Consider the following 15107-nt stretch of genomic DNA (forward strand, 5'->3'; position numbering starts at 1 on the left):
ATCGATTTCAGCGAAGAAAATCGTGGCTTCTGTTTTTTGGGGCAGACAAGGCATTCTTCTCTTGAAATTTATGCTTCCTGGAACGACAATTAATGCTGCTGCGTATTGCCTGACTTTGGAATGTCTTCGAAGAGCAATTCAAAACAAACGCAGGGGATTGCTGACAAGTGGAGTCCTCTTGCTTCGTGACAACGCTCGGCCTCACACAGCACTCGTAATCAAAGCACTACTCAAACACTTCAAATGGGATGTATTGAACCATCCACCATACAACCCAGACCTTGTGCCCACCGACTTCCATGTCTTCCATTACCTGAAGTCACATCTAGTTGGAAAATCATTCTATGACGAAGAGATCAAAGATGAAGTTGAAATGTGTTTCCGACAACAGGTGGCAACCTTCTATGACTGTGGGATACAAAAGCTTGTGCACCGCTTAACAAATGTTTGGATAATGGAGGTGATTGTGTTGAAAAATTACAAATAATCCAGTTAATAAGATGTAACTGACGTTTTCTAAATAAATGTTCTATTTAAGGACTGTGATCCATTGTATCTTTACTTTTTGAAATGTCCTCATATCTACAGATAAGCTGAGATACGTTTACTTATTTTGACCCCTTTTCCACTCAGCGATCCCCTTGTGGGTCTGGGGGTTAGGCCGGTATTACACTATCAAATTTCTTTGTCAAATATCTTTGTCAAAGAAATTTGATGGTGTAATAGGGAATTTTATCAAGTGTCGTCAAATATTTGATCAAATCGACGGCCTCACTGTAGATTTGATCAAAGAAGTCACTTGTTTTCTGTTCACTGCAATGCGACATGTTACCACGTGGAGTGTTAGCATCGCTGCAGCGTTCTGTCATCTGTAGTGTTTTTATAAACATTGCGGGTAAATACAGTTGGTGTGTACCGACAGCTATGAAATTAAGAGAGATGTATGAAGCTGCTGATGTGCTTCACAACGTTGATGCACCCTGAGTACAAAAATAGACGAAGAAGATTGAAGACCTAACCTAACCTAACCCTCTCCTGTAGAAAGGAATTGGAGTGTTATAGTGAGTCTGTCTTCTGCTGATATAGCAGTTCTTAAGTGAGTATTGTGCTTTTTGATATGAGGATACACTTCACTGAACACATCCAGAAATGTATGCTCATCCATTCTTAAGCAATTGATGTACAACTTGACGTCCTCCACTATAAGCTCACATAACAACCCACGGCTTCACCCAGTTACATTTCCTCCCCCCCCCCCCCCCCTTCTTCTCTTCCTCATGTGCTCACAGTGCAACTGTGGTACATGCAACTGCTGCGTTTAATAAAAAGTTGTTGTTGTCAGCCATCTTGAACTTACAACAAAAAATATAATGACAGTGTAATACCCCTTTTTATCGCCACATCAAAGATCTGTGTAAATATATTTGACGAATATTTGATCAAATCTTTGACAAAGAAATTTGATCGTGTAATACTGACCTTAGAATAGGCCCGAGGTATCCCTGTCTGTTGTAAGAGGCGACTAAAAGGAGTCTAAAATTAAAATTTAAAACAGTCTTGATCGCAACTTTGTTAAAATATTTTTTTATTGGAGTGAGTGACCGGTTTCAACTCTATGAGTCGTCTTCAGAGTCTGTAAAGATATATTGCCAAAGGAGTATAGACATTATAATAAGCAATTAAAAAAAAAAGATAAATAGTAATAAATTATACCCGGAGCGGTGGATGGACACTGCTAGATGAGTTTCATTGACCCTCAATGCTCGTGTAACTGCTGACTGTGCTTGGAGGGAACAGGTATTACTAGGGCTGATCACACCCACCGTTCTGAGTATGATATCATAAGTAGCCAATCAGAAAACACGTTCATGATTAATAATTTAATACATAGCTACGAAGGAACAGTTACATTTGGAATACATCGTAAAGTCAATAACTGATCATTATTTGTCAATGAATATAAATTATAATATAAAAATGGTTCATTGGTATCAAATAAGGCTTAGAGTATGCTGCCCTCTAAACTCAGAACTACAAAATCTGCACCAAAGATTGTCGTTGCCCCCAACATTTACGTGGATAATCGAGACGGAAATGGTGTCCTGTTCCGCTGTGGACATTAGTGGTGCTGTCAAAGATTGTACTAGGGGCGTGTTATCTACTGACACAAACGCAATTGCTGAGCACTTTACTGAGCACTATGCTCAGGCCTCCGTGTCAGAGAATTATCCCCCAGCATTTTGCACCCTCAAACAGCGGATGAAAAGGAAAGCCCTCTCGTTCACTGAATGTCACAGTGAACCCTACAGTGCTCCATTTACAGAGTGGGAGCTCCTCAGCATCCATGCACATTGCCCCGAAACAGCTCCTGGGCCAGATCGGATCCACAGTCAGACAATCAAACATCTCTCGTCTGACTATAAGCGACATCTCCTCATCATCTTCAGCCAGATCTGGTGTGATGGCATCTTTCCTTTGCAATGGCAGGACAACACCACCATTCCAGTACTCAAACCCGGTAAAAACTCGCTTGATGTGGATAGCTATTGGCCCATCAGCCTCACCATCATTTTTTGTAAGCTGTTAGAATGTATGGTAAGTTGGTGGTTGTGTTGTTTCCTGGAGTCACATGGCCTACTGGTTCCAGCCTGGGTCGCTCTACCATTGATAATCTGTTTTCCCCTGAGTCTGCCATCTGAACAGCCTTTTCCAGATGCCAACATCTGGTTGCTGTCTTTTTGATTTATGAAATGCTTACGACACAACCTGGCAACATCATATCCTTGCCACAGGATATGAGTGGGTTTCCAGAGCCCGCTCCCGATTTTTATATAAAATTTCCTTTCGCTCCATATTTTCTGTCTAAAATTTGGTGCCTCCCATAGTCCCCCCTCCCCCCCCCCCCCCCCCATATCCAGGAGAATGGGGTCCTGCAGGGCTCTGTATTGAGTGTACCTCTATTTTTAGTGGCCGCTAACAGTCTAGCAGCAGCTGTCGGGCCGTCGGTCTCACCTTCTCTGTATACAGATGACTTTTGCATTTCATACTGCTCCTCCAGTACTGGTGTTGCCAAGTGGTGCCTACAGGGAGCCGTCCTCAAGGCACTGTCATGGGCTCTAGCCCACGACTTCGTTTCCAACCATGAAGTTGTGTGTCATTCACTTCTGACGGTCTCGTACCATTCAGCCGGAACCAGAACTTTACGTTAATAATGATCCACTCACTGTAGTGGAGACTTACCGATTCTTAGTACTGGTTTTCGATGCCCGATTGACGTGGCTTCCTTATCTTTATCAGCTGAAGCAGAAGTGCTGGCAGCACCTCAATGCTTTCCACTGTGTGAGCAACGCCAACTGGGGTGCAGATCGCTCTACGCTGCTGCAGCACTACAGAGCCCTTGTTCAATCCCGCCTTGACTATGAGAGTCTGGTCTGGTTCGGCGGCACCCCCAGCATTGTGTTTACTCGACCCATTGCACCACTGTGGTGTTTGGCTGGCAACAGGAGCTTTTAGGACGAGTCCGGTGACCAGTGTCCTGGTGGGAGCTGGAATCCCTCCATTGGAGGTTAGGCGTGCACAACTGCTTGCCAGTTACATTCCACACATTTGTAGTTCTCCTGAGCATGCAAATTACCATCTCCTTTTCCGACCCATGGTGGTTCATCTCCCGCATTGGAGGCCCAGGTCAAGGCTTAAGATTGCGGTTTGTGTCCAACCTCTTCTATCTGAAGTGGAGTCCTTGCCTTTACCACCTATACTCGATGTCCCTTCATGTACACCTCCATGGTGTACATGTAGGCCAAAGTTTTGCGTGGACCTTTCTCATGGTCCTAAGGACTCAGATAATACAGCAGCTCCCTGCTGTCATTTCCTCTCGATTCTTGACATGAACCAGGACCATGAAGTGGTTTATGCTGACCGCTCAATGGCTGATGGTCACATTGGCTTCGCGTATGTTCGTGGAGGACACATTGAACAGTACTCCTTGTCAGATGGCTGCAGTGTTTTCACTGCAGAGATAACAGCCATTTCTCGTGCTCTTGAGTGCATCCGCTCATGCCCTGGCAAGTCGTTTCTTTTCTGTACTGACTCATTGAGCAGCCTACAAGCTAGTCGACGAGTGCTACCCCCACCGTCCTTTGGTAGCGACCATCCAGGAGTCCATCTATGTCCTGGAATGGTCCAGTCATTCCGTGGTGTTTGTGTGGACCCCAGGCTACGTCAGAATCCCAGGAAATGAACTTGCTGACAGACTGGCCAAATATGTTACACGGAAACTGATTCTGGAGATCGGCATCCCTGTAACTGACCTGCGATCATTACTACGCCGCAAAATTTTTCAGCTTTGTGAGACGGAATGCCATAATCTCAGTAAGCACAACAAACTGCGTGCCCTTAAGGAGACTACGAATATGTGGAGGACCTTCAGGCGGGCCTCTCGCAGGGACTGTGTGGTTCTCTACTGGCTCCGCATTAGCCATACCTGATTAACATGTGGCTACCTCCTCTGTGATGAGGACCCACTCCGGTGTCACTGTGGCTCGCATATCACTGTCGTCCACAGCTTGCTGGACTGCCCACTTTTAGCCACTCTGTGGCAGACTTTTAACCTTCCCAGCACCCTACCTTCGGTGTTGGGCGACAGTGCCTCATCAGCAGATTTAGTTTTACATTTTATTCTTCAGGGGAGTTTTTTATCATACCGTCTAAGGGTGGGCATTTAGTCTTCTCTCTTGACATTGCTACCATCCGACCCTCTGTCACACTTTCTTTGCATTTGTTTGTCTTGGTGGTCGTCTTTTCCGTACATTTGTTCATCTCGCCTTATCTTTTTGGGGTGGACATTTTAATGTGTTGCAGAGTGGCTAGCTCATCCTATTTTATTATTTTGATCAGCCAACCCAGACCAGGTACTCTATGGTTTTAATACCTTCTTCTACTTTTCCTTGTGGTGTATGTTTTCCCCGTTTTTTGTTCGTTCTATTCGTTTTCTTTTTGAGTGTGGTGTCAGGTGTTTTTGTACCTTGAGCCTTGCTTGCGTCAGGAAATAGGGACTGATGACCCTGTAGTTTGGTCATTTTTTACCCCATACTAACCAACCAATCCACTCAGCAAAATTACTGGAAAATCGAGTGGTGGCATTTGCCATGTACTGCTATTTAACGTAGAATTGCAAATAACTTTATTCACACGTTAGAAGACATTCAACATGGTTGAAATACATTGACACATTAAGTCTTGCAACTACTATAGCACAAAATGGAGACGCCATAAACTGGAAAACTAGAATTATGATCACAGAAGGAATGGTTGTAGGGTTTGCCGATCCCTTGTAGTGTTGCGAAGGTCGCAGTTGAACTCTGTTATGGACCATGCCCAGTGCAAAAAACCCAACATAAAGCACTTAGTAACAGCTACAACATAGCTGCTTGTATAGGTTGACAGTGCTGCAGTCAAGGTAGTTCAGACCCAACCTTTACTGGTGTCTGATGCAACCACTGTTCAAAGGATCAGCTTTCTAAAGTGTTGTGTTAAAATGTCTGCATTCACTAGGTTTACATGGGGTTCCCAAAACCAGATTTCATAAACTGAGATTACCAAATCTGGATGTAGTTGGTCTTCTAAACATTCCTAATATTGATTCTATAAATTCAGTTCTGTTTACTGGATTTCAACTTCCACAGTCGATTTTTGTTTCCATTTAAATGCACAACTGTTTTTGAAATGTGCTTGGGTTGACAGGTTATGTCTTATTGCTAAAATTTTTCTGTTAATATAAGTGTAGTGACTTTCTGTGCAGTGAAGGAGAAGTAGAAATATTAGAATGAGTGTGGGGTTGTGTACTTCTAATATTTATCTGAAGAGAATCAACCATTGTGCTGATTAAATCAGAAACCAAAACAACTGATTTCCAGATCAATGTTTGACCCTTAACATGTAAACACAAGAGCAAAAAACAGTTCCTGAAATTTGTTTTTCATCTTCTGGGAGTTGCTACATGTTAGCACAGTGATGATACAAACTTTTGTACTTTAGTTAGCAGACAAACCTACATGTGTGCTTGTTCTAAGATGCTAGGTCGCATGGCAGAGTCAGACATACCATTACAAGAAGTGTATAGAGACTATTCAGCCACTCACAATTGACATTGCACTAGAACATTGAGCTCACTGATGGCGTCATTGCATTCGTGCACTTTCTGTTCCACAAACACTTTCGTATACCTGTTATCTTTGCAAATTGAGCTTTGCCAGATGATATGCAATACAAGTAATTGAAATTCGTTAAATTTTCAATATTTGTATGCAGAAAATTATAAATATTGAAAATTTAACGAATTTCAATATTTATATGCAGAAAATGACACTGAAAGTAGTAAAGGAGTTTTGTTATTTGGGGAGCAAAATAACTGATGATGGTCGAAGTAGAGAGGATATAAAATGTAGACTGGCAATGGCAAGGAAAGCGTTTCTGAAGGAGAGAAATTTGTTAACATCGAGTATAGATTTAAGTGTCAGGAAGTCATTTCTGAAAGTATTTGTATGGAGTGTAGCCATGTATGGAAGTGAAACATGGACGGTAAATAGTTTGGACAAGAAGAGAATAGAAGCTTTCGAAATGTGGTGCTACAGAAGAATGCTGAAGATTAGATGGGTAGATCACATAACTAATGAGGAAGTATTGAATAGGATTGGGGAGAAGAGAAGTTTGTGGCACAACTTGACCAGAAGAAGGGATCGGTTGGTAGGACATGTTCTGAGGCATCAAGGGATCACCAATTTAGTATTGGAGGGCAGCGTGGAAGGTAAAAATCGTAGGGGGAGACCAAGAGATGAATACACTAAGCAGATTCAGAAGGATGTAGGTTGCAGTAGGTACTGGGAGATGAAGAAGCTTGCACAGGATAGAGTAGCATGGAGAGCTGCATCAAACCAGTCTCAGGACTGATGACAACAACAACAACATGCAGAAAATAGAGCTACTGAGATTTCAAACATTCTCTGATACAATAGTCCATCAGTATGCAATTCGCTGTGAAATAGTATTAATTAGTTAATTTCATTTTTTCAAATTTTGAGCGAATTTTTTATTCAACTAAGCCTGTGCACAAGCAACTGAAGCTCATGTTGGTTAGTCAAAAATTTATTGGCCTTAAGATAGACAGACAGCTTAAATACATAACAATAAGCAGAACAAAACAGCTTCTAAAGAGCTGGTACAGTTCATCACAGTAAAATGCTAGGGCTGCCAAATACAATAAATATGTAATAAAATAGACCAAGAGATTTATTTTATTTATTTATATATAAAAAACAAAGATGCTGTGACTTACCAAACGAGAAAGCACTGGTAGATAGACACAATAAAAAATGCACAAACACACACTCAAATTTCAAGCTTTCGCAACCCAAGGTTGTTTCATTAGGAAAGAGGGAAGGAGATTCCAAAGACATAAGGATGTTGGTTTTAAGGGAGAGGGTAAGGAGTCATCCCAATCCCGGGAGCGGAAAGACTTACCTTAGGGGGAAAAAAGGACAGGTATACACTCGCACACACACACACATATCCATCCGCATATACACAGACACAGGCAGACATATGTAAATGCAAAGAGGTTGGGCAGAGCTGTCAGTCGAGGCGGAAGTATAGAGGCAAAGATGTTGTTAAACGACAAGTGATGTACGAGGGGCAGCAACTTGAAATTAGCGGAGGTTGAGGCCTGGTGGGTAACGGGAAGAGAGAATGTATTGAAGGGAAAGTTCCCATCTCCGGAGTTCTGATAGGTTGGTGTCAGTGGGAAGTATCCAGATAACCCGGACGGTGTAACAGTGTAGCAAGATGTGCTGGCCGTGCACCAAGGCATGTTTAGCCACAGGGTGATCCTCATTACCAACAAACACTGTCTGCTTGCGTCCGTTCATGCCAATGGACAGTTTGTTGCTGGTCATTCCCACATAGAAGGCTTCACAGTGTAGGCATGTCAGCTGGTAAATCACGTGGGTGCTTTCACACGTTGCTCTGCCTTTGATCGTGTACACCTTCCGGGTTACAGGACTGGAGTAGGTGGTGGTGAGAGGGTGCATGGGACAGGTTTTACACCGGAGGCAGTTACAAGGGTAGGAGCCAGAGGGTAGGGAAGGTGGTTTGGGGATTTCATAGGGATGAACCAAGAGGTTACGAAGGTTAGGTGGAAGGCGGAAAGACACTCTTGGTGGAGTGGGGAGGATTTAATGAAGGATGAATCTCATTTCAGGGCAGGATTTGAGGAAGTCTTATCCCTGCTGGAGAGCCACATTCAGAGTCTGATCCAGTCCTGGAAAGTATCCTGTCACAAATGGGGCACTTTTGGGGTTCTTCTGTGGGAGGTTCTGGGTTTGAGGGGATGAGGAAGTGGCTCTGGCCATTTGCTTCTGTACTAGGTCTGGAGGGTAGTTGCGGGATGCGAAAGCTGTTTTCAGGTTATTAGTGTAATAGTTAAGGGATTCAGGACTGGAGCAGATTCGTTTGCCGCGAAGACCTAAGCTGTAGGGAAGGGACCGTTTGATACGGGATGGGTGGCAGCTGTCATAATGGAGGTACTGTTGCTTGTTGGTGGGTTTGATGTGGACGGATGTATGAAGCTGGCCATTGGACAGATGGAGGTCAACGTCGAGGAAAGTGGCATGGGATTTGGAGTAGGCCCAGGTGAATCTGATGGAACCAAAGGAGTTGAGGTTGGAGAGGAAATTCTCGGGTTGTTCTTCACTGTGAGTCCAGATCATGAAGATGTCATCAATAAATCTGTACCAAACTTTGGGTTGGCAGGCCTGGGTAACCAAGAAGGCTTCCTCTAAGCGACCCATAAATAGGTTGGCGTATGATGGAGCCATCCTGGTATCCATGCCTGTTCCCTTTAATTGTTGGTATATCTGGCCTTCGAAAGTGAAGAAGTTGTGGGTTAGGATGAAGCTGGCCAAGGTAATGAGGAAAGATGTTTTAGGTAGGGTAGCAGGTGATCGGCGTGAAAGGAAGTGCTCCATCGCAGCGAGGCCTTGGACGTGTGGGATATTTGTGTATAGGGAAGTGGCATCAATGGTTACAAGGATGGTTTCCGGTGGTAACAGATTGGGTAAGGATTCCAGGTGCTCAAGAAAGTGGTTGGTGTCTTTGATGAAGGATGGGAGACTGCATGTAATGGGTTGAAGGTGTTGATACACGTAAGCAGAGATACGTTCTGTGGGGGCTTGGTAACCAGCTACAATGGGGCGGCTGGGATGTTTGGGTTTGTGAATTTTAGGAAGTAGGTAGAAGGTAGGGGTGCAGGGTGTCGGTGGGGTCAGGAGGTTGATGGAGTCAGGTGAAAGGTTTTGTAGGGGGCCTAAGGTTCTGAGGATTCCTTGAAGCTCCGCCCAGACATCAGGAATGGGATTACCTTGGCAAACTTTGTATGTAGTGTTGACGCAGTCCCTCAGCCACATACTCCCGACGATCAAGTACCATGGTCATGGAACCCTTGTCAGCCGGGAGAATGAAGATGGATCGGTCAGCCTCCAGATCACGGATAGCCTGGGCTTCAGCTGTGGTGATGTTGGGAGTAGGATTAAGGTTTTTCGAGAAAGATTGAGAGGCAAGGCTGGAAGTAAGAAATTCCTGGAAGGTTTGGAGAGGGTGATTTTGAGGAAGAGGAGGTGGGTCCTGCTGTGACTGAGGACGGAACTGTTCCAGGCAGGGTTCAATTTGGATAGTGTCTTGGGGAGTTGGATCATTAGGAGTAGGATTAGGATTATTTTTCTCTTCATGGCAAAGTGATATTTCCAGCAGAGACTACGAGTGTAGGACAGTTGATATTTGACGAGGGCTGTTTGGTTGAATCTGGGCGTAGGGCTGAAGGTGAGGCCTTTGGATAGGACAGAGGTTTCAGATCAGGAGAGAGGTTTGGAGGAAAGGTTAGCTACTGAATTGGGGTGTTGTGGTTCCAGGTTGTGTTGACTGGAATTTTGAGATTTTGAGGGGAGTGGATGGAAAGAAGGGTTACAGCCAGAGATGGGAACTTTTAAGTGTGAGGCCTTTGGGGGTAATGCCAAACATCAGACAAGCCTGGGTAAATAAAATATGGGAGCGTAATTTGGCTAGGGCGAAGGCATGTTTATGGAGGGAATGTAAATAAAACTTAATGGGGTCATTGTGGGGGTGTTGTGAGGATGACATGGCATTAGGAGGTGGAAAGTGTAACATGAGGCTAAAGTGAAAATAAAAATATATGGGGAGAGATAAAGGTGAACGAGAAAGCAACTGCAGTTCTGGTGTGAAAAAAAGTAAAAAAAGCGTTGGTTAAGTTCAGCTATGTTGATCCTGTGGTGAACTTATGTTGGTAAACAACGATGTGTACAAAGATTAGGTAGTTGTGGTGCCTCCAAAACACGTTAAAGGGTGGAGAAATTCGGGAAAATTTTGAAAAAACTGCGTTTAAATGTATTAAAAGGACTGGTTATGTGGTGGAAGATTATAAAAATGAGGCTAACAATTGTCTGACAAAGAAATAATAACGTTAAAACCTGTGGGAAGCTGCTAAAAAATGATCGGTTATGTAGGAAAAGCGGGAATGGAAATAAAGCGAAAGTTGTTAGAACTAGCAGAAATGGTCGTTTTATAGGTGAAAGGAACTGAAGCTGTGAAATAGTATTCACGAGGTTACATGAAAAATGTTTGTAAACTGGGAATGGTGGTTTTAATAGCAGCGGTAGTGTTGAAAGTGGTAAAAATTTTTTTGGTTATGGTTTAGAAGTAAGTTACGTATTGATTATATATAGGCAGGATAAAGTTGTATGGTAGATTCGGTAAAAAGGGAAGGTGAATACAAAGTGAAACTACTTGCACAAACAAAAAGAGAAAGTATTTATTTAGTTGTATGGCTAGGGCCCCTCGTCGGGCAGACCGTTCGCCGGGTGCAAGTCTTTAAATATGACGCCACTTCAGCTATCTGCAGTCGATGAGGATGGTAGGCTGATGATGAGGACAGCACAACACCCAGTCCCTGGGCGGAGAAAATTCCCCGACCCAGCCGGGAATCGAACCTGGGCCCAGAGGAGTGACAGTACGTCATGCTGACCATTCAGCTACTGGAGGCAGACGACCAAGAGATGATTGTATAAAACATTTGATCTTAGATTAGTTTAAAAAAATGAAATTTGATAAAGCTGAACATGGAAATCTGTGTTGAATAAAAGTTATGTCACTTTATTTTGCGGTGAACTAAGATCAACGTGGTCCGTAAGTTACGAACTGATAACTGTAGCCGGGCACTGCAAAAGAGTGGGTTTCATTTTGTGCAAATACAAGTTAAAAAGAAGTAGCTAATAAAGAAGTTGTTGTTAACACTCGCACAGTACTGAAGCTCAGAATAATTTTTTTCGGTCGCTAAAGTTAGGTTAAGGAGAATGTTAGTTATGTAAGTAATGAATGTAGGTGATTGATTTCATAATAATTTTTGAAGGTGACGTGTAATTAATGTGATAAAATTTAAAGGTATTTCCTTCACACTTTGTATTGGAGTAAGAAAGGAAAATTTGCAGTATTTGTAGTAAACAGCCTGTCAGTCCTGACATGGCAGTGGGTGTGTGCACTCGGGTGTGTTTGTCTTTGTGTCTGTGGATGTATGTGTTTCTACTAGAGAAAGAGCAATAGCTCAGAATCTAGTATAAACAGTTATCTGTTTTGTGTTTGCGTGTGCTACACATTAGTCAGCTATTGGTAAGTGGCTGCCTTGTCTTTATCTTACTAACTATGGCATCCAGTATCAGGTGGCTGTGAATTATCAGTTGCCGAAGAATGTATTTTCTGCTCTCTTGGCTATAAAGTTAATTATGAGAACTCTAAATTTTGAAACCGTACCATGTGAAAATGCTACTTGAGATTTTCCAGGCATTCGGAGACATTATGATGCTTTATTTTCTGTGTTCAAGAGCCGTAAATGCTGGTGATTACATTGTTTCTTTTTGTTTACTTCACTGATATTGACCTATTCCGTGGGTAAGTTTCTTGCAGTAGTTCAAGAAGTTTCTTCTGCTTATTTTCCTCCATCTTCACTACAGTATGAACCCTTTAACAATAAATACTGTATATCTGTGATATACACTTAATATCTGCAATCAGAGTGCTATTATCATGTCAGTAGCTGATTTGCCAATATTATCAAGCATATCTTATGTTAATTTTGAACTATTCTGATTCTTGTTCAGTTCATGCAAGATTAATGTTACACAACAATGTGAATTCGCAAAGTGGGTTCGTTTTCTGAAATAAGATGGTCATAAACATTTCTGCAGTTCGTCCTTAGTATGGTAGTAAGACTGAAATCTTTTAGAATATTTTCTATGATTCTTACAAATTTTTTGAAAATGTTAATCATTATTGCAGTTAACAGTAGTAGTTTTCAGTGACTGCACTGTACAGACCACTGAAATTATGGCAGTTTTTAAAGGGACTTTGTCGCCTATTGAAAAATAAATATGCACTTATTTTGCCCATACACAAATGTTTATAAATATTTATCTGCACAGGTTTGCTTCCTTCTAAAAGAGCTGGAGGATGCTCGTACAGTCTCAAGTACAAATGCGGATGTCTCCTCACTAGACATAACAAGCTCATCACATGTAAGTGGTCTTAATCTGTCATTGCACTACATTTTTTTATAGAATTACAAATATTAATTGCTTTTGAATATTTGCAGCTTTTACAAATAAGAAGCACATAAACTTTTAAAAATATTGATGGAAATGTTATGAAGTAAAAATCAACAAATAAAATTTGGGCTGTTGATTTAAGTGTGTGGAGTAAACCATTGGTCTTCAAACGATACAGATAATATATAATTAAATATGAATCTCTGCATCTTTTTCTAGAGTTGAAGTTGAGTTTGTTTGTTGCATGTGGAAACTTAGTGGAAGTTAAATGAAAATTAGTAGTTGATAGTCCTTTTACTTTCATTGATCGTTATCTTACATGAAGAGATCCTCAGCAGTGGGATCAACTTTTTGAAAAAATCTGTATGATTTTGTAGATTAAGATCCCAGGTATCACACAGTCAGCCATTCACCCTGGTGGACTCTCGTTTGCAAGTAATTGATGAAAAAAATTTTATAATTTTGTGTGACACTCAGTAGCGTTAAAAAAGTTTCACTGTGTTGTCTGGTTGTGTGTTGTAACAGATAGGACAATAGCATCCCTTTCACGAAGTTGTGGGTTCAAATCTCCTCAGGTGCAGTATTTTTTATTTATTTTTAAACCTTTAAAAAAATGAATTTGATTGTCGTTTTTGTTCAAGTGATTTTAATGTAATTTTTTATTTTAGTTCCTTTGTCACATAATTTTAATCATAATATCAACTTCTTCATTTGCTCTCGTTTTTCTTTCTGTCATTCTCCTTCCGTGTGAAATCTTTGTTCTTGCATTTTTAATTAATTTTATTTATTAATTTCTATTTAATTTCTTTTGCTTTATCACCCTGTTTGTTCGTCCACATTATTTTGTTCATTTTATATATTTCTCATTTTGCTTTAATTTTGTTTCAACTCTTTTTTTTTATTCAAATCTTCATCTGTGTTACTTCATACATAGTGCAGTAGGTATTTATGTTATATTTTAAAGGTTATATGACTATTACTGAGGGAAAAAATTGCACGTCTGGTATGAAAAACACATTTTTAACACCATTGCAAAGTCAGTATAAACAGATTATTTCGTCTTTTGTGTTTTAACTGATAGATCAGAATTTTCAAATAATTGTGAATTATATTAGATAAATATAACTAAATTTGTATTCACAAAATTCCAGTTGGAAAAAGAAAATTATAAAGAAAAAAATGAAACAAATGAAAAACTTCATACGGCGGTTAAAAATATGTGACAAAGGAATAGAAATAAAAAAAATACATTTAAACCAATTAATTAAATAAAAAAATGATCAAAGACATTTTGTTAACGATTTTAAAATAAAAAAAAAATACTTCATGTGATGAGATTTGAATCCACAACCTTCTGTTTGTGAACCTATTATCCTATCCATTACACCATACATCCTGTCTATGTTGTATGACTTTTTTAATGTTATTAAGCATCACGCAAAATTCCAAATTTTTTTTGTCAATTACTCGCAAATGAGGGGCCACTGGGCTGAATGGCTGCAGCTTGTGACGCCTGGGATCTTAACCTATAGCACCGTATACGTCGTTACAAAAAGTCAATTCCACTAGTAGGGACCTGTCTTTGTTAGAGCATTTTATCAATGCACTTTCTATGCCATTCAACTATGTTTACATGTTTTTCACTGTTCCTATCCACCGTAAAGGTGTTGGATTGGAAAACAGTTACACTGTTAATATTGTAGGGTGGGGGGGATAATAATAGGCTGCCAACTCATTAAGTCATAGATACATGGAAGTTTGTGTGCACAACAGTAGTTTATTATGTCAGCAGTAGGGTGATAATTGAAGGCTTGAAATAAAAAAGGCTCTAAGTGCCAAAATCACGAATTTGAGGAAAAAGTAATTAATGGTAATAATTTCAGTAGTAAAATGCTTTATTTGAAAGTCAAGCAAAGTACCGATCTAGCTTCCAAAGGAAATTACAAACATTATGTTAAAAGAAAAACTTATTGAAAGTGGAAATGCAATTAAAGGCTCTTAATGCTGTAGTTCAGTACTCAGGAAAAAGATGGCAAAGTGGAAGAATGAGTGAAACAAAAATGTTTTTTGTTCGTACACTAAACATTCATTCTGTAATACTTTTGTGAAAATAAATGTTGTCGTTGTTTGTGTTCTTCATTTCTTCAGATATGTGGCTTGTAACATACGGGTCAGGTAGTTACATTTCATTGATGCCCTATACTTGTACACCTTTTCTCAATATAGTGGTATGCTCCCAAGCCTCAGTTATATTTAAACCTATCTTGGTGTTAACTATATGAGGCTTATATTTGTCCAACCTTAGCCACTGTACTCTGTAATATAAACACAATAAAACTAATCATTTCCAGTCTACTGCTGTGTTGAAATATAAGAAGTCAGATGCATTCATGTTACTGTTGATAAATGGCTTTACTTGTCTTTAGATTGCTTTATCGTGTCCTT

General features: G+C 40.7%; 1 protein-coding gene across 2 annotated transcripts in view; it reads left to right on the forward strand.

Annotated features, from left to right (window-relative positions):
* LOC126162069 (nucleoprotein TPR-like) overlaps positions 1–15107 on the forward strand; it is a 280494-nt gene that overhangs the window by 75152 nt on the left and 190235 nt on the right. For both annotated transcript variants that reach the window (XM_049918330.1, XM_049918331.1), the window contains exon 9: positions 12540–12632. In XM_049918330.1, coding sequence (XP_049774287.1) covers positions 12540–12632 — 93 coding nt within the window. The remainder of the gene's footprint in view (positions 1–12539; positions 12633–15107) is intronic.

Source organism: Schistocerca cancellata, chromosome 2 (assembly GCF_023864275.1).
Source record: "Schistocerca cancellata isolate TAMUIC-IGC-003103 chromosome 2, iqSchCanc2.1, whole genome shotgun sequence".
Lineage (NCBI taxonomy): Eukaryota > Metazoa > Arthropoda > Insecta > Orthoptera > Acrididae > Schistocerca > Schistocerca cancellata.